We start from the raw sequence: 20,430 nt of genomic DNA, 5'->3' as shown, positions 1-20,430 counted from the left end.
AAACCATTATAGTCACTTTTGCTTCCAAATTGGATCAGATTTGGAGGGAAGATAATATTGTTAGAGTCGTGCCCCTTAAAAAACATTGCCTGGAATCCATTGGATAGACTTTTAGAGCAAAATTTAGGATTCACGTATCACTTATAGAGTTAGAAGGAAGAGATGTGTCTAACCTCAGGACCAGATGGCTTTTGTATGATGTCAGCCATCCTCATGTAGTGGCCTTTTCTAACATGGTAGAAATGGACTAGTGACTGGATCAATCACTGCCCTTAATAAAAAGCATAAGTTTCCTGGTACTCGCAGTACTTGAGATGCTGCTTTATATAGCTTCAGTAGTCACTTAAGATAAAGCTTGGGCTCAGTCGTGACCCCATCGCACTCTTGTCTTATAATAAGGAGCAAAATCCAACTTTTTTTTTTTTTTAACTTATTTTATTTATTTATTTTTGGCTGCGTTGGGTCTTCGTTGCTATGTGCAGGCATTCTCTACTTGTAGCAAGCGGGGGCTGCTCTTCGTTGCAGTGCATGAGCTTCTCATCGTGGTGGCTTCTCTTGTTGCAAAGCACAGGCTCTAGGCGTGCGGGCTTCAGTAGTTGTGGCGCACGGGCTCAAAGCACAGGCTCAGTAGTTGTGGTGCACGGGCTTAGTTGCTCCACGGCATGTGGGATCTTCCCGGACCGGGGCACGAACCCGTGTCCCCTGCACTAGCAGGCGGATTCTTAACCACTGCGCCACCAGGGAAGCCCAAAACTTTTAAAATAATATCCCTCATGCCACTTGTCCCTGACTGTTATGTTAACATCTGATTATAGATGTTACAGTTCTGCTGGTACCATGGAGTTCATGAATATGATAACTTTATACAAAGGATGATACCAAAGAATACCCCCAAAAAAACATGAAACTCTCACTGTCTTTAGCTACGTATTAATATTTGTACTAGCATCTTAAGCTAGATTTATACAGCAAAAACAGCTTGGGCTTCCCTGGTGGCGCAGTGGTTGAGAGTCCGCCTGCCGATGCAGGGGACATGGGTTCGTGCCCCAGTCCGGGAAGATCCCACATGCCACGGAGCGGCTGGGCCCGTGAGCCATGGCCGCTGAGCCTGCACGTCCGGAGCCTGTGCCCCGCAATGGGAGAGACCACAACAGTGAGAGGCCCGCGTACCGCAAAAAAAAAAAAAACAAAAAAAAACAGCTCATCATTGTTTTATGGCTTCTAGGGATTGCTTTTCACCTCAGAATGTATTTGGGGGTGGGGGAATATGAAACATGGCTGCCCCCTCTACTTGAGTGTAGGGAATTTCATGTGTGTTTCTGGTGGCTTGCAGGATGGCCAGTTGATTGAGTGCCGCTGCTGCTACGGGGAATTTCCATTTGAGGAACTGACGCAGTGTGCAGATGCTCACTTGTTCTGCAAAGAGTGTCTCATCAGATATGCCCAAGAGGCAGTCTTTGGATCTGGAAAGGTAAGAACCGTACAATGTGTCCATACATAGGAAATATTCACAGAGTTTGAGGACACCACATTTATAGACAAGTGTAAATGCCTCATGGAAGTGCCTTTTCTGAGGTGATATGGAACTCTGCTAAGACATGCTAATGTGTGTGATTCCTAGACAGCCTTTGATTTGTGTGATTATGTTGGTTTGAAGCACAGCAGATTTCTTTTCAGGGAATGGTTTAATTCTTCCATGCTCTCACGCCCAGCTCACCGGAGCACCAACTTCTTCAGTCATCTTCTGTTTGAAATTAAAATGAAGGATGAACTCAAAAAGAGAATCTTGCAGGCTGTTTGAACATTTGAGGCTGCAAATTAGTATTTTTTAACAGAATTTTTAAAACATTTTATATAGTTGTATTAAAATGAATAATATTTTTTAAATTAATTTATTTATTATTTTTGGCTGTGTTGGGTCTTCGTTTCTGTGCGAGGGCTTTCTCCAGTTGCGGCAAGCAGGGGCCACTCCTCATCGCGGTGCGCGGGCCTCTCACTGTTGCGGCCTCTCCTTGCGGAGCACAGGCTCCAGACGCGCAGGCTCAGTAGTTGTGGCTTACGGGCCCAGTTGCTCTGCGGCATGTGGGATCCTCCCAGACCAGGGCTCGAACCCATGTCCCCTGCATCGGCAGGCAGACTCTCAACCACTGCGCCACCAGGGAAGACCCATAAAATGAATAATAGTTTATATAAGATTATATTTCTCTGTCCAAAGTCAGTTTCTCTTGACACCAACATACAATATGGAAAGGAGTTTTGTTTTGTCTTAATGAACACTTAAAAACCAAAATTGCTTTTCATAAATGCCCCACCAATAATCAAACCACTTGACATCAATTATTCTAAAATCAGTTGTAATTTAGTCAAGGACTGAGTAGCAGGGGTTTTTTTGTTTTTTGTTTTTTGTTTATAAATGTATTTATTTATTTCTTTTTGGCTGCATTGGGTCTTTGTTGCTGCGGCGGGCTTTCTCTAGTTGCAGCGAGTGGGGGCTACTCTTTGTTGCAGTGCGCGGGCTTCTCATTATGGTGGCTTCTCTTGTTGCAGAGCACGGGCTGTAGGCGTGCAGGCTTCAGTAGTTGTGGCACGCGGGCTCAGTAGTTGTGGCTCGCGGGCTGTAGTGCACTGGCTCAGTAGTTGTGACGCACGGGCTTAGTTGTTCTGTGGCATGTGGGATCTTCCCAGACCAGGGCTCAAACCCATGTCCCCTGCATCGGCAGGCGGATTCTTAACCCACTGCGCCACTAGGGAAGTCCCGTGAGTAGCAGTTACTGAGCAGAGTAGTTGTGATGAGCAGGATATAGGCATAGTTTAAAGATATTGTAAGTTCGGTTCCAGGCCACTGCAGTAAAACAAATATCACAATAAAAAGAGTCACACAACTCTTTGATTTCTCAGTGCATAGAAGAGTTATGTTTACACTATACTGTAGCCTATTAAGTGTGCAATAGCATTTTGTCAATCCCCTCCCCTCCTACCACTCATCTCTGCCTTCCAAGAGGTTCGGAACTCCAGCTTTTCCACGGACTGTAGAGGGAATCAACTTGCTTATCATGAGTATCTGCTTTTCAGACACTGAGCTGTGACTTTCCTCCTCTAATCTGCTAAGCGATTTTATCCTTCCTCATCTACTTCCCGTCTTCATATATTGTGGTTTAGGCTGATAGACGTCCTCTGGTAGAATCAAAGGTGGACTTTGTGTTTTTGTTTCATGGTTTTCTTGTTTTGAGTGTGGTTTCTCAGAGAAGAGGGGACAGAAGAGGGGACCTTTGCCATCTCAGAGTCTGTGTTCCAAACCACGATTTATTTGCTTCCCATTGAAAGATGCATTTAACCACTGAAGTTTTCTTGTGTTTCTGAAAACTTGGTTAAATTTTTTTTTTCCCTTTGCCTCCTGACTGTATCATTCTAGTCAGAGCTCAGCTGCATGGAAGGCAGCTGCACATGTTCATTCCCAACCAGTGAACTGGAGAAGGTGCTTCCCCAGACCATCCTGTATAAATACTATGAGCGAAAAGCAGAAGAAGAAGTTGCTGCAGCCTACGCTGATGAGCTCGTCAGGTGAGTCCTCAGAGTCAGAGTGTCACTTGTCAACTCATTCCCTGTCAGGAAGACTGCCTGGGCCCTTTCATTGGTGATGAAAATTCTGTAACAGAGCTCTATCTCCAGGTTTTCTGGCATTTCTTGCTTTTAAAAAAGAGAATAATTGTATTCATAGAAAAGTTTGCAGTTCGTATTTTTACCTACATTCGTTGGCACCTCTTAATCATCTGGCTTATAGGTACAGTCCTTGTGCGTTGGTTAGAGGAAAGATGACGTGTGTAAGGAGTTCTCAGAAAGGTATGTTAAATACTGAGTGGCTTGCACTGAGGCAGGACCCAGAATGGCACCTGCATTTCCTGGTGAGAGCCAGCACAGAGCAGAGCCTCAGTCCATGTTTTAAGGAAAAGTTAAGGAGCAAAAGGAGGTGTGGCTGTCCAGCTGAAAACTCCATCTTAGTATGAATAATCACATGGAACAAATCAGGCTTTAATATTCTGAATAATATTCCTTCTGCTGTTTTGATTCTAGGTGCCCCTCTTGCAGCTTCCCTGCTCTGTTGGACAGTGATGTGAAGAGGTTCAGTTGTCCCAATCCTCGCTGCCGGAAGGTAGGGAGGCACATATTTTTTCTAGATTCATATTTGAACTGTGGTATTATGGACTGCCTCTGGGGCACAGGTATGTGCTGGTTGTCTGCATGCTGACCCATGAGGAGGATTTGGGTGCTCTCCTTTTCATGAAAGCAAGTGAAGATTGGTTCTCTGTGAATGGCGGTTGACTTCGTTGCAGAGATGGGGGCCACTTACGGAATTTTAATCACACAGCTCTGGATCCCCGTTTTATGCCATCTTCCTGAAGGGCAGATACTGCAGTGTAAAATGTGAAGGGTTCTGTGTTTATTCCACTGTGCCAGTATTTTTCTTGCTTGCTCTTTCACCACCCCCTTGTGCTCAAATACTTCTTTTCTGTGTGCGCACATGAGCGTGCACACACTTCCTGCCACTTGCAAAGTCCAAGTGGTATTTCTTTGATTAAAGAATTGGGCGTCATGGTGGCATGTCTGTCACATGCGGTAGATGATTCACTCAGCTGTTCACATAAGGACTGATTGTGTCAGGTGAGACCAAAGCTGTCTAGTCGCCTTGCTGCTGAAAATCTTTCTTCCCTTTAGACTCCTATTCCGTGAACTAAGAATGTCTTGAAATTTGTCAACCATTTATAAGCCACTTAAGAGTTTTTAAGGAATATAATATTGGCATCCACATAGACAAGTATGTTTTAAGCCATTTTCCTAAAATAGAGTATCAGAGTTGAATATTATAATATCTCCGCCTTTTGGGGAGTGAAGAAATTAAAGTAGATATTGGAAAAGGAAGAAGAAACTACACTGATAGACTAAAACCTTACTCATTTTGTTTTCAACATTAACATTTCTGTGTAAAATCTGGATATTTTCTTACAATGGATGTATCCATTAGTAATTTGTCCCCACCCCAGGCTGTTGCTATAACAAATGTTTCAGTAGTCTCTGGAATCTTGGAACTAAGAAAGCAGACTCACTGACTGTCCTGTGTGCTTCCAGTGTGTTCAGCTCTAGAATGCCTGGGAAGGCAGTGCCTGAACTAAGATACAGAGAGCAAGGGAGGTAGCCAAGGGACGAAAAGGGTGGGAGTAAAGTGAAAGTGAAGATGTGGAACGTGGTAGGTCCAAGGAGCAGTAGTATCCTGGACATTGACTGGTACTGGGAGTGTGAAGAGAAAGGCTTCCGAACTGGGAGGGGCCAGAGCCATGCAGGCCTTCAGCACCATTCTGAGGCAGGAGGATGGGGGAGTGAAAAAGCAGGGAGATCTGTTTGGCTGTTGAGTAATCAAGGTGAGAGATGCACATCACTGTCACCCCCCTCTGGAGTCTCCTGGAATTGCTAGTTTGAGCTAGGAATTTTATTTCCTGGTATGATTCCAAATTAGACCTTGCCAATGAAAGTGCTCATATATGATTTGGAATGCCAGAGACAGTTACAGGAATGTATCAGGGTACTTATGAGTCTAAAACAGCATCCCGTGAGTATTTTGAGAATATCCAGCCTGGGATATCAGTAAAAGCCTCCTAGAGGCTCTTAAGATGCTAGGCAGAAAACCCAGATATTCTGCTTCCTCTCTGTGGGAGGAATATACTTGCCCTGCTGAGCTTGGAGGGGGCCGTGTAGCTTCTTTTGGCCAATGAAATGTGAGTATGGGTGAGAGGTCACTTGCAAAAAAAGTGGTAAAATAAATGCTCAGGGGTGATGTCAGCAAGGTGGTGGAATAGGTAGCCCCAAATTCTTCCCCCACAGAAACACTGATTCAACAATACATGGACCAGTTTCCTTTGTGAGAAATCTAGAAACCAGTTACGAGGCTCCTGCACTCCATACAGGGCAGTTAGCTGCCTTGAGGCCTGTAGGAAAATTAGTGGAGCTCACTGCCCAGAGCCCGTCCCCCAGCACATGTAGCACACATGGGAGGAAACACCTAACTCCTCGCTTCCTTGGGGAGGCAAAGAGCAGACTAGAACATACATCTAACATTCAGACTTCTCAGAGGGCTTACCCAAGGGGCTGGCTTATGTCTTTCCTGAATCTAAGCACCAACAGGAGGGAGCACCAGGTTTCACATCATCAAGAACAAAGGCAGTGGTTTGGACTAGCATACGCTCACTCACCTTTGCCCCTTTCCTTGGCTTAGTGTAGAAAGAGCAGGAGAAAACCCCCAATTCCCAGCTTCTGGTTAGGGAGGGGAAGAGTTGGAGTGTGCATCCAGTGTCCCAGCTTTTTGGGGTACTGCCCAAGGGGCTGGTTTCTGTCTCACTTGACTCAGCACTGACAGGACCCTGCATACTCTAGATGCCTGGAAGCTTCTGAGGAAAAAAAGAGCTGAGAGGCTTGCTGCTGCTACAAAGCACCCACAGTGTAGCAGACAGAGGCCATTATGTCTCTGTGGCTTTTCCCTCCAGGAGAAAGGAAGAGTGAGACATATACCCAATGTTCTAGCTTTTTGGGGGAGGGGGGAGCTCTTCAAGGGACTGGTTTCTCTCTTGCCCAACTCAGAGCACTGATTCTCGAGACCCACCATACTCTAGATGCCTGAGGTCTACTGAGAACAAAAAAGAGCTGGGCATCTTACAGCCCCTCCAGAGAACCTGCAGTACTGTAGACGGACACCAGAGGGAGCAAGAGATTACAAGCTCCTGAAAAAAAAAAGCCAGCAAAACCTCTCTGAATTGGGAATGTACACACATAGGTCCAGAGAAGGTGCATCCACAGAAGAGGTTTGAGAGTCCTCCATAATTTATAGCCCGACTGATTGGTAAAGATTTTTCCCTGTACACGGCCAGTCTAAAGACGGGGAGAGATGGCTGTTTTTCAAATGTATATAGATCCTGACAAAGTAACAAGGCACAAGAAGAACCATGGTCTAACCAAAGGAACAAAATAAATATTCAGAAACTGTCCCTAAAGAAATAGAGGTATGTGAATTACTTGACAAAGAATCCAAATAATCATCATGAAGAGCTCAATTAAGATGGACCCAGACATTTTATAATCAAATGGTCAAAAGTCAGAGACAAAGAGAATTTTTTAAACAGCAAGGGAAAAGCAACTTGTCATGTACAGTGAGTCTCCCATAAGATTCTCAGAGGAGCGCTTCCCTGGTGGCGCAGTGGTTAAGAACCTGCCTGCCAACGCAGGGGACATGGGTTCAAGCCCTGATCCGGGAAGATCCCACATGCCGCGGAGCAACTAAGCCCATGCGCCACAACTACTGAGCCTGCGCTCTAGAACCTGCAAGCCACAACTACTGAAGCCCGCGTGCCTAGAGCCCGTGCTCTGCAACAAGAGAAGCCCACGTACTACAACAAAGAGTAGCCCCCGCTCGCCGCAACTAGAGAAAGCCCGCACGCAGACCCGGTGCAGCCAAAAATAAATAAATAAAATAAATAAATTTATTTTAAAAAAAAGATTCTCAGGGTATATCTCAGCAGAAACCTTACAGGACCCTGCAGGACAGAAGGGTCTTTTGTCCTTACAGGACCCTGCAGGACAGAAGGGTCTTCTGTCCTTACAGGACAGAAGAGAGTAAGATGATATATTCATAGTGCTAAAAAAGTAAAAGAAAAAAACCCTGCCGATCAAGACTACTGTATCTGGCATAACTAAGTGAGGGAGGAATTAAGACCTTCCCAGATAAACAAAAGCTTAGGGAGTTCATCACCACTAGGCCTGCCCTACAAGAAATGCTAAAGGAAGTCATTTGAGTTGAAATGAAAGGATGCTAGATAGAAACACAAAAGCACGTGAAAGTATAAAGCTCACTGATAAAGGTGGATATGTAGACAAACAGAATACTGTAACGTGTGTATATAATCACTTTTAACTCTTGTATAGAACTTAAAAGACAAGACTATGGAAAATATATAAAGAGTTTTTGTATGTGATCACAGTTGTTACCAGCTGAAAATAGGTTGTTATAAATATACACAAAAGAAAGAAAGGAATCAAAGCATGTCACTACGAGAAATTCAATGAAACACAAAGGAAGACAGCAAAAGAGGAAAAGAGACCAAAAAGCTATAAGACAGAGAACAACAAAATTACAGTAGTAAGTTCTTCCCTGTCATTAATTACTTTAAATATAAATGGATTAAAATTTCCAACCAAAAGACACAGAGTGACTGAGTGGATTTTTTTTTTTGGCGGGGGGGCTGCATTGGGTCTTCGTTGCTGCATGCTGGCTTTCTCTAGTTGCAGCGAGCGGGGGCTGCTCTTTGTTGTGGTGTGCTGGCTTCTCATTGTGGTGGCTTCTCTTGTTGCGGAGCATGGGCTCTAGGCGCACGGGCTTCAGTAGTTGTGGCACACAGGCTTAGTTGCTCCGTGGCGTGTGAGATCTTCCCGGACCAGGGCTCAAACCTGTGTCGCCTACACTGGCAGGCAGATTCCTAACCACTGCACCACCAGGGAAGCCGTGGATTTTTTTTTTTTTTAATCCAACTATATACTGTCTACAAAAGACTCACTTGAAATTTAATGGCAGACTTCCCTGGTGGTGCAGTGGTTGAGGGTCCACCTGCCAATGCAGGTGACGTGGGTTCAGTCCCTTGTCCGGGAAGACCGCACACGCCACAGAGCAGCTGGGCCTGTACGCCATGGCTGCTGAGCTTGCGCTTTGGAACGTGCAAGCCACAGCTGCTGAGCCCATGCGCCACGGCTGCTGAGGCCCGCTCGCCTGGACCCCATGCTCTGCAGCGGAGAGGCCACCGCGGTGAGAGGCACGTGCACCGTGGTGGGGAGAGGCCCCCGCTTACGCAGCTGGGGAGGGCCCACCCGCGAGCAAGGACCTAACACAGCCAAAAATTAATTAATTAAATTGTATTTAAAAAAATTAAATGGTGCACATTGGAAACAAAAGGATGGAAAAAGATATTTCATGCAAATGATAACTGAAAGAGAGCCAGGGTGGCCATTCTTATGTCATACAAAATAGTCTGTAAGTCAGAACTGTCATAAGAGAGAAGGACATTATATAATGGTGAAAGGATCAATTAACCAGGAAGATATAACAGGGATAAATATATATGCATCCATCGTCAGAGCACCCAAACATACAAAACAAACATTGACATATCTGAAGGGAGAAATAGGCAATTCAGTAATAGTTGTAGATTTCACTACTCCATTTTTCAATCATAGATAGAACAAGCAGACAGAGAATCAGTAAGGGGGCTTCCCTGGTGGCGCAGTGGTTGAGAATCTGCCTGCTAATGCAGGGGACACGGGTTTGAGCCCTGGTCTGGGAGGATCCCACATGGCGCGGAGCAACTAGGCCCGTGAGCCACAACTACTGAGCCTGCGCATCTGGAGCCTGTGCTCTGCAACAAGAGAGGCCGCCATAGTGAGAGGCCTGCGCACCGTGATGAAGAGTGGACCCCGCTTGCCACAACTAGAGAAAGCCCTCACACAGAAACGAAGACGCAACACAGCAAAAATAAATTAATTAATTAATAAACTCCTACCCCCAACATCTTCTTTAAAAAAAAAAAATCAGTAAGGAAACAAAGGACTTGAGCAACACTATAAACCAAATGGACCTAACAGACATACAAAACATTCCACCCAACAGGAGCAGAATATACATTCCTCTCAAGTATACATTTTATAAGGCCAGCATCACCCTACTTCCAATGCCAGACAGAGATACCACAAGAGAACTACAGGCCAACGTTCCTGACAAATGTAGATGTAAAACTCCTAAACAAAATACTAGCAAACCAAATTCAACAGCACCTTAAAAGGATTATACACCATGACCAAACGGGATTTATCCCTGGAATGAAGGATGGTTCTACAAAAATCAATCAGTGTGATAGACCACATTAACGGAAGGATAATTATATCATCTCAGTTGATGCAGAAAAATCATTTGACAAAATTCAGCACCCTTTCATAATAAAAAACACTCAACAAACTAGGAGTAGAAGGAAATTACCTCAACATAATAAAGGCCATGTATGAAAAGCCTGCAGCCATTGGTGAAAAACTAAAACTTCTCCACTAAGATCAGGAAAAAGGCAAGGATCACTTTTGCCACTTCTGTTCAACATTAGTACTGGAAGTCCTAGCTGGAGCAATAAGCGAGAAAAAGATATGAAAGGCATTCAGATCAGAAAAGGGACTTCCCTGGTGGCACAGTGGTTAAGAATCCTCCTGCCAGCGTAGGGGTCATGGGTTCATTCCCTGGTCCAGGAAGATCCCACATAATTGTGGAGCAACTAAGCCCATGCGCCACAACTGCTGAGCCTGCGCTCTATAGAGCCCACGAGCCAGAACTACTGAAGCCCGCACTCCTAGAGCCCATGCTCCGCAACAGGAGAAGCCACTGCAATGAGAAGCCCATGCACTGCAATGAAGAGTAGCCTCTGCTCGCCGCAACTAGAAAAAGCCCGTGCGCAACAATGAAGACCCAGCGCAGCCAAAAATAAATAAATAAATTATTTTTTTTAAAAAAACCTGTTAGAACTAACAAATTCAGCAAGGTTGCAGGATACAAAATCAATATACAGAAATCAGTTGAGTTTTTATATGTTAACAACAAACAATCCAAAAAGGAAATTAAGAAAACGGTTCCATTTATAATAGAATCAAAAAGAATAAAGTACTTAGGAATAAACTTAACCAAGGAGGTGAAAGACTTATGCACTGAAAACCGCAAAACACTGTTGAAGGAAATTAAAGGAGATACAAGTATGTGGAAAGACATCCATGTGCGTGAGTTGGTTATTAAAATGTCATACTGTCCAAAGCCATCTACAGATTCAGTACATTCACTATGAAAATCCCAATGGCGGGCTTCCCTGGTGGCGCAGTGGTTGAGAATCTGCGTGCTAATGCAGGGGACACGGGTTCGAGCCCTGGTCTGGGAAGATCCCACATGCCGCGGAGCAACTGGGCCCATGAGCCACAACTACTGAGCCACAACTACTGAGCCTGCGCGTCTGGAGCCGGTGCTCCACAACAAGAGAGGCCGCAAGAGTGAGAGGCCCGCACACTGCGATGAAGAGTGGCCCCCACTTGCCACAACTAGAGAAAGCCCTCGCACAGAAACAAAGACCCAACACAGCAAAAATAAATAAATAAATTAATAAACTCCTACCCCCAACATCTTTTAAAAAAAAAAAATCCCAATGGCATTTTTTACAGAAACAGAAAAAACAATCCTAAAATTCATATGGAACCCCAGTAGCCAAAACAATCTTGAGGAAGAACAAAGCTGGAGGCCTCACACTTCCACACTTCAAAGCCTGTTACAAAGCCACAGTGATCCAAACAGTATGTTACTGGCATAAAGTCAGGCATAGAAACCAGTGGAACAGAATAGAGAGCCCAGAAATAAATCCATGCATATTATAGTCAAGGGTGCCAGGACTACACAATAGGATAGTCTCTTCAACAAATGTTGCTGGGAAAACTGGATAACCACATGTAAAAAAACTGAAATTAGACATTACCTTATACCATGTACAAAAATTAACTCAAAATGGATTAAAGACATAAACAAATGACCTGAAACTTACAAAATTCCTAAAAGAAAACATAGGGGGAAAGTTTCCTAACATTAGTCTTGGCAGTAATTTCCTGAATCTGACACTAAAAGCACAGACAACAAAAACAAAAATAGACAAATAGGAATGCATCAAACTAAAAAGCTTCTGGGCAGCAAAGGAAACAATCAACAGAGTGAAAAGGCAGCCTTTGGAATGGGAGAAAGTATTTGCAACCTATTTATCTGATAAGGCATTAATATCCATAATATATAAGGAATTTCTACAACTCAGTAACAAACAACAACAACACAAAAAACAAATATGGGCAGAGGTCCTGACTAGGCATTTCTGTGAAGAAGACATACAAATGGCTAACAGGTATATGAAAAGGTGCTCTATATAACTAATCATCAGGGAAATGCAAATCAAAACCACAGTGAGGTATCACCTCATATCTATTAGGGTGGCCACTATCAAAAAAAAAAGCAAAAAATAACAAGTGCCAGCAAGGATGTGGAGAAATTGAAACCATTACAGGATATTGGTGGGAACGTAAAATGGTACAGCTGCTATTGAAAATGGTATGAAGTGTCCTCAAAAAATTAAAAATAAAACTACTATACAATCTAGCAATCCCACTTCTGGATTTTTATCCAAAGGAATTGAAGACAGGATCTTGAAGAAATATTTGTGCTACCATGTTCATTGCATTATTATTTATAATCAAGATATGGAAACAGCCTAAATATCCAGTAGATAAAGAAAATATGGTCCATCCATATAATGGAATATTATTCAGTATTTAAAAAGAAGGAGATTCTACGACATGGATGAACCTTGAGGACATTATACTAAGTGAGATAAGCCAGTCACAAAAAGGCAAATACAGTATGATTCCACTGACAAGGCATAGCTAAAGTAGTCAAAGTCATAGAAGCGGAAAGTAGAATTGTGGTTGCCAGGGGAGGGGAACTGGGGAATTGCTATGCAACGGGTATAGAATTTCAGTCACACAGGGTACAGAAGTTCTAGAGCTCTGCTGCACAGCAGTGCACACATAGGTAACAGTACTGTACTGTACACTTAAAATTCATTAATAGAGTAGATTTCGTGTTATGTGTTTCTTATCACAATTTAAAAAAGAGAGCATATGGTTCACTGTCTCTTTTCCTTCTGCCAAGATAGACATGTAGAAATAAGTTTGTTTTGAGCTACTGAAATTTGAGTTTGTTCCAACAGCATAACTGAGCACATTCTGACTGGTACAGATCATGAGAACCACAACTGACAATAGGGGTAGAGAAAAGGAAAGGTAGTAGGGAGATAGGATTAGAAAGAGATATTTGACTGTGGGGGTGGGGAGAAGCCCAGATGACTCACTTTTCTGGTTTGAGCCACTAAGTGGGTGATGATGCTATTCACACAAAATTGGAAATAGAATAGAAAAAGGTTCCAGGAGAGAAGATCAACTCTGTTTTGCACATGTTGAGTTTTGAGGGTGGAGGTATTCGTATTCAGTAAGCGTATTTTTCCCCAGTACCTGGCACATATCAGGTGCTTGGTAATTATTTGGGACATGACTAGGGTCAGGAACACAGGAGAGATATGGGCTGCAGAAAGATTTTGGAGTCAGGAATAAGAAGCATTGAAAGGCGGGAGTCCTGGGGGAAGGCAGAGGGCAGAATGCAGGGAGCTCAGGGGGGTTGGGGTGAGGCCCTCTAGGAGTTAGGTCACAGGAGTTAGAGAATGCTGGCACCTAAGGATGCTGGCAGCATTTGCATTAGAGTCTCATCAAATTTATAGGTGAGTTTATAAGGAAAGTATTACCTTTAAAATGTTGAGTCCTGCTATCAATAAGTCTTTCCAGTGATTCACATTTTTTTATGTCCCTTAGTAGTGTTTTACAGTGAAGAGAATGCATCATAAAGTGTTATAGATCACCATGTGCTTCAGAACCTGACCCTCACTTGCGGACAGTAGCATTCATGTTCTAGACTTGCTTTCTACATTAGCGTAAGATCTGCAGTGTTTGGCCCACTGTGAGAAATAAAGGGAAAACTGTCTCATGGGACCTGAGGCAGTGACAGCCGGTTAACGGTTACTGAGAAGTTCCCAGCTGTCCTTTGAAAAGAAGGGAGAACTTAAAAGTAAAACGTTTGATCCTTATTAGGAACTATGGAAAGATTCGCCACAAGGTGGCACTAACACTCCATGAAGAAAGGTCTTCTCTTGGGCATTTCAAAAGCTTGTGTGTCAGCAAAACACTGTCCTGTAAGCAGAATTGACAGAATTCTTTTAGGTTTAGTACCAAAGCAAACCACTCTTTGCATTCAGAATTTAACATCAAAGAGTCATTGTTTTTAAGACATATGCTTTTACCTTTTTCACTTGTACACATTCTCCTTATGACATTCTTTCTCTTCAGCTACCTGGCTAAACCAACTGTTAATCCTTGAGGATTCCTAATCTTCAAGAAATGAGCCACAAGCTAATTTGGGCCCTTGTGAGACTAAGGGCTTCTGCTTCCTTATTGCAATGTCACTGCCAGTAATCAAAACTCCAGTTAGATTTCCGGGAACTTGTCACTCTGAGATGAGGCATTTATATTAATGCATTATCTGGAGATGGGCTTGAATGCCTGGAATCATTCCCCTGAAATCCCTGAAGAGTTAGTAAGACACTGTATCTTTGATGAAATGGGGGGAGAGTCTTTGTTACATTGATATGATGAAATGCCTTTGTCAAGGCCCTCGGCGTCCTGTGTGCTGTCAGATAAAGGATTCATCAGTTTGTTTTCAATGTGCTGCTTTTAGGAGTGGATTGGATGGGTTTGGTGTGGGACTGCAGGGTGTTAGATTAAAAAGAGATTTGAAAGTGATACTTCTGGAATATTTTTTAGAGTCAGAAGCTTCCCTGTTGGGTCTCTTTCTAACTGTCTAGAACCATAACTTTGCTCCATAAACTCAGAGATACGTAAGTAGAGCTTTCCCGAAAGGTAACCAGGACCACAAGGTGGAGCTTTAAGAATACTCACGAAGCAAGTGCTATTAGGGAAGCCTTTAATCAGAGTAACTGTGAAGAATGCCTAGTTTGGTGTCTTTTAGTGGAGAATGTGAAGTGACTGTGTAACCACTCATCTTTTCCCAGTGTCACTTATATTTGTTTTTATGTATCTTTCCCACCTGCCAGCTTTCTTCTCTACTCATCTTTTTTATGCTTCCCAGGCACCATCCTATCCTTGGTAGCATTCAGTGTTATTGACTCTGCAGCAGTAAAATATAACCAAAATTCACATCTGCAGTGAACCAGTTTGTTGCTAAAAACAGGCATCTGCAGCCGCCTAAAGTAGCTCAATGGCTGCGTGAAGAGAATGTAAATGATCCTGGACCAGCTGTCAGTGCCAGGGCAGCTCCAGCTGTGACAGTGGACGGTTGGCACTTATTAGCAGCACTATAATTTGAGGCCCAGCCAGTCCCCTGACTCGTGTGCTGAGCACAGGCCTTTACATTTATCTAGATATGAATGAAGCTTGAGCCTCTTGTTCTCATTATCAGGAAGGACCTTTATTCAGGAAGTAACGTTGAGAAGAACCAAATGTCTGGGTAACAAAAGGATTCTTTTTTTTTTTTTTTTTTTTTTTTTTTTTTTTTTTTTTTTTTTTTTTTTGTGGTATGCGGGCCTCTCACTGTTGTGGCCTCTCCCGTTGCGGAGCACAGGCTCCGGACGCGCAGGCTCAGCGGCCATGGCTCACGGGCCCAGCCGCTCCGCGGCATATGGGATCCTCCCGGACCGGGGCACGAACCCGTATCCCCTGCACTGGCAGGCGGACTCTCAACCACTGCGCCACCAGGGAGGCCCAAGGATTCTTAAGTCCCCAAATGAGGGCTGCTTTACTGGCATGGAAGTCCATGCTGCATAATGCAAGTCCAGAAAAGAAGTGGGGTGGTGTGGGAATTCCTTCTCAGGCATTCAGCTGCCCCTGCTTCTCTCAAGGTGAGTCACTCCCTTCCGAGCCCAAGGGCTCTGGCTGAACAGCTTAAGACCTCAAGCTGCAGTGGCGTGCAGGTGTGTCAGGAAGGGTGCCTTGCGGGACCCTAGGCTCCTGTAGGTCCCCATAGCCACCCTATGAAGTGGACACTGAGGTAAAATGGTGGAGCTGAGAACCCAAAGGGGGGCCTCCCTACCGCCCCCAAACAGTCCAGAGTGGATCTGAAAGGCCATCTCTGTGAGCCGTCCTCCCAACAAGCACTGAGTAGAGCTGGCACTGTAGGAGCGAGGTTTCAGGATTTAACTCTGTTTTTGTCTTAATATTTTTTTTCCACTTTTTAAAATTCTCCATAGTAAACAGCGTAGTGAGTCTGTTCATCATAGGCTTCTCAATCCTTGAAAGATTTTGGTTGATAACTACACACCCTTCCTTACTTGACATCTTAACACATCAAACATTGTCTTTGAGAAGCTAGGTCTTCCAGTTAGGGGTGTGTGTTTGTGTGTTTCCAAGAAGAATAAAAGCAAAGAAAGGCAAATATTGCTTACCTCTTCCCACCCTGCCTTCCCTAATAAAGGTCAAATAAATAACCATCTCTGCTGTTGTTTGCAGTCGTTACTTAAAAGGGAGATAGATATCCACCCAAAATAGGGAAAGGTAAAAATATGCATGCATTAAACTGAAATGCCAGTATGAATAAAACATTTATTTTTGCTTCCCCTCAACTGTACAGAAATAGTTTTTATTTTTGTACAGGCATACCTCATTTTATTGCACTTCACAGATACTGCTTTTTTTTTTTTTTTTTTTTAAACAAGTGGAAGGTTTATGTCTACCCTGCATTGAGCAAGTCTGTTGTTGCTGTTTTTCCAACAGCATTTGCTCACTTTGTGTCTCTGTGGCACATTTTGATAATTCTTGGAATGTTTCAAACTGTTTCATTATTATTATATTTGTTATGGTGATCAGTGATCTTTGATGTTACTATTGCAAAAACATTATGACTCTCTGAAGACTCAGGTGATGGTTAGCATTCTTCACCAATAAAGTAGTTTTTAATTAAGGGGCTTCCCTGGTGGCGCAGTGGTTGAGAGTCCGCCTGCCGATGCAGGGGACACAGGTTCGTGCCCCGGTCCGGGAGGATCCCACATGCTGCGGAGCGGCTGGGCCCGTGAGCCATGGCCACTGAGCCTGCGCGTCCGGAGCCTGTGCTCCGCAGCGGGAGAGGCCACAACGGCGAGAGGCCCGCGTACCGCAAAAAAAAAAAAAAAAGTTGTAATTAAGGTATACGCATTTTGTAGACATAATGCCATTGTACACTTAATAGTACATTGTACAGTATAGTGTCAGCATAACTCCTTTTTTTTTTTTTTTTTTTGGTACGCGGGCCTCTCACTTTTTGTGGCCTCTCCCGTTGCGGAGCACAGGCTCCGGACGCGCAGGCTCAGCGGCCGTGGCTCACGGGCCCAGCCGCTCCGCGGCATGTGGGATCCTCCCGGACCGGGTCACGAACCTGTGTCCCCTGCATCGGCAGGCGGACTCTCAACCACTGCGCCACCAGGGAAGCCCTGTCAGCATAACTTTTATATGCACTGAGAAATCAAAAAATTCATGTGACTCCCTTTACAGCATATTTGCTTTTTGCCATGGTCTGGAACTGAACCCATGATATCTCCAAGCTTAGGGGACTGGTAAGCGGGCACAAGCAGTGCCGCTATGCCTGTTTCCCCTTGGAGGCTGGCACAGCTCCTCAGATTTCTCCCCTTGAAACTCTCAGAGGGTGACTGCTGACTTTTCAGCAGATGGTGGAGTGCATTTCAGAGCCAAGGTGGTCCAGACACAGCTGTCAGTATGGACTTGGGGCCTGAGGGCAGAGCAGCAGCCTGGGCCTCGGGTTTTTCCCGACTTCCCTCACCCTCAGGAAATGGGCATTGCTCTGTCTTGCCCCCAGAGAACATTCTGGTGCTTCTTAATGAAGCTGCTTTAAAGGGTTAAAATGTTGCCACCTTCTAGGAGACAAATCACAGAACTTCCTGTTCTCTGTAGAATGAAGAGGCTTTGCCTTTCTCCAGCAGCATTGCTTGGGACACGTACTTTTTTTGCTGGGCTTTATTAGTAAGTTCGTTGTTTTGAGAGTTCTTTTTGAATACAGTTACATGAGAAATATTCATGGATGCACTGCTCTGGGTCCAGCCCTGTGCTGGGTGCCTTGAGGCTGTAAATATCAAAGAAATCCATGCTGCTGCGTATGATGCAGCTAAGGAGACAGTCTGGCATAGTGGATAAGACAGGGATTTTGTTATTAAACCTGCTCATGCTTTAATTCCAGCTCTTCCTCTTCTTGGCTTTGTGACCTAGGGTAAAAACGTCATCTCCCTGAGCCACATTTTCTTTATCTATAAAAGGAGAACAATTACACCTATGTCGTGGAGCTTTTGTGAAAAGTAAATGGCTTGTCAGTTTTATCTCAGTAAATCTACACCAGGGCGGTTGGGGGGGGGCGTTAAATGCTGTGATGTAGCTGAAGTACTTACCCCACTGCCCAGCACTTCCTCAGTCAGTAAACAGCCGCTGTCCTTACAAGGAAGGCAGAGACTGATGCCGACAGTGTGTGCAGGTGCAGTGCAGGCTCAGGTGAGGACAGGAATTCCTAGAAAGGAGGAACCTCTCCCAGGTTTGTAAAATCTTTTACCACAAGAGCACAGAGTTCCTCTAAAGTGGGCAGATGTGAAGTCCCATCAGGGGACCAAAAGAGGACTCCTCACTTACCTTAATTTTTCAAATCATGTACTCAAAAAATTTCATTTCTTTTTAGCATGCCACAGTGGAAAGGGGATAGATTTTTGAAGCTAAATTTTTTGCTGACTAATATGTTCTGTCAGAAATAACCACTCTCAGTTCAGCCCACAGTGTTCAAGTTGAGAGAGAACCCCGTCCTGCCCTGGGGAGAGCTGTGTCTTGAAGCAGGCTGCTCGTGGGTTTGCTCTCCATGTCTCAGTTGCTTGGTCTGCACCACTGCTGTGTCCCCTCCTTTCAGGTTTCTCCTTGATTTTGTTTTAACCCCTCTCCAGAAGGATTGGCATCTCAGGGAATGATATTCAAAGAGACGAGTGTAGGAAGGACCTAGAAACAAAACTGACAGTACATTGGGCTGGAGAACTCAGAATTAGTCACAAAGGGAATAGTTTTAAAAACCTTTGGTTCATCTCCATGATTCGTTGGTAATTGTCTTCCTAGCAGGGTGCTGACCTTGGAGTCTTGACCATCACCCGCACGTGCAGTGCAGCAGGCAGCCCTGGAGGTTGAGGCTGCTCGCCTTTTGCTGTCCTCTTAGCAGATGGACACACCTCCTTGTCTGTCTTTTGTTGTTTTGGTCTCTACTAAAATATACTGTCTGTGGTGCTTAAAGAAAAAGATTCTGTGGATTAACAGGTTTGTGTGGGCACTTTATTAAAATAGGAACTCTGACCCTTTTTCATGGTTTTTATGGCCACCATTAGCCATTGCTTATCAGACTCATAGCAGCCTAACCCTGTTCACAAACCGTACGGGGATCAGAAGCTTTGAGTGCCTCTCTTTCTGGAAACCACATATTACTTGTTAAGTGCCTTTAGACGTTTTGCTAAAATAATGCATTTTTCTGTGCCTGTGGCCTCATCAAAGGAGAGATGCATTTTGATTCAAAATCTTTAGAAATCTCACATTAAAAATCCCTCAAGAATTGATAATCTACAGAATATATTTTTATAGAGTCATTTGCCTCCTTTTTGTCTTTCACTAATTGTGTTATACTAGGTGTCAGCATCTTAATTTGTTTTAGCGATCCTCATCGTGATGTCCTTGAGGAAGGAGTGTGTGTTGTGTGTGCGTGCATGTGTGTGTGTCTGTATGTGGTGCATGTATGTTGGAGAGCAAAGCAATAGTGTCCCCTCTTTGCATTCTCAGCACAGAGCACTGCAGGGCTTCCAGCCTTCCAGGTAGAAGAAAAATTGTTGCTATGGTAATAACACAAGCACGAAAACACCCTGTATCCCCCTGGGTGTCTGTGTCAGGGAGGAGGAATGCAGGCAAGGGAAGCAGTAGCAGAGAGGAATGTTCAGGCAAAATCAGAGTGAAGCCTAGGCTAAAGCTGCCACTGGATGGAATTTCTTGTGTTTACTGTTGAATTCGAGGTCATTTTCCGATTGCTATGTTGTAGCTGAGAAATGTAAATGGTCTTTTACTCCTCAGTGTCCTCCCTGACTTGGAGACAAACAGAGAATGAGAAGGGCCTGTCATCTCTGTAGTTCCCAAAGGCCACATGACCTTCTCCCAGGCCACGGTTAGAAACGAGTGTCTGTATCTGTGGCCAGTGTACCGCTCCAAGTGGGACTGACCACCCAGACCTACAGCACCCACTGCCCTTCGTCTCCAGTATAACAGGTTAAGGAGTCAGCCTTGCCATCTCATTTGAAGCCAAATGGCAGCTTTTGTGCTCTGCGTCTGCATTACATGCTAATGTCTCTTGAGAAGATGGACTCGGAATCACCTTGGTAACTCAGAGCAGTGCTGAGAAACCAAGTGCAGTCCACTGAGGTTGGCTTGAGGAGCACGACCAAAAGCTAGTGTGCTGCTCTGCCAGAAAGTCAGAGCCAATCTAGTCAGGGTTCCTTGCGGTGGGGGTTTAGCATCATCGTTACACCTGGCGGAAGTCACAGTACCTGCCAGCAGCGCTCTTGCCGGCTTTTAGGGGCTTTCTACTCCTTGTCCACTCAGAGTCACGCAGCTAGCAGGTGACAACATCAGGGTGATAACCCTGAATCAAATCCAAGGTTTTCTTACTTA

At 44.4% G+C, this 20,430-nt stretch overlaps 1 protein-coding gene across 1 annotated transcript in view; it reads left to right on the top strand.

The window, feature by feature from the left end:
• The window catches only part of RNF216 (ring finger protein 216), a 173,100-nt gene that overhangs the window by 69,655 nt on the left and 83,015 nt on the right, over positions 1-20,430 (top strand). Inside the window, exons 11-13 of the mRNA XM_079719850.1 lie at positions 1,334-1,471; positions 3,413-3,561; positions 4,072-4,150. Of these exons, the coding sequence (XP_079575976.1) occupies positions 1,334-1,471; positions 3,413-3,561; positions 4,072-4,150 (366 nt within the window). The remainder of the gene's footprint in view (positions 1-1,333; positions 1,472-3,412; positions 3,562-4,071; positions 4,151-20,430) is intronic.

This window comes from Hyperoodon ampullatus (assembly GCF_949752795.1).
Source record: "Hyperoodon ampullatus genome assembly, chromosome: 14".
Lineage (NCBI taxonomy): Eukaryota > Metazoa > Chordata > Mammalia > Artiodactyla > Ziphiidae > Hyperoodon > Hyperoodon ampullatus.
Note: the sequence above shows the minus strand (reverse complement) of the source record. Positions and strands in the feature narration are given on the sequence as shown.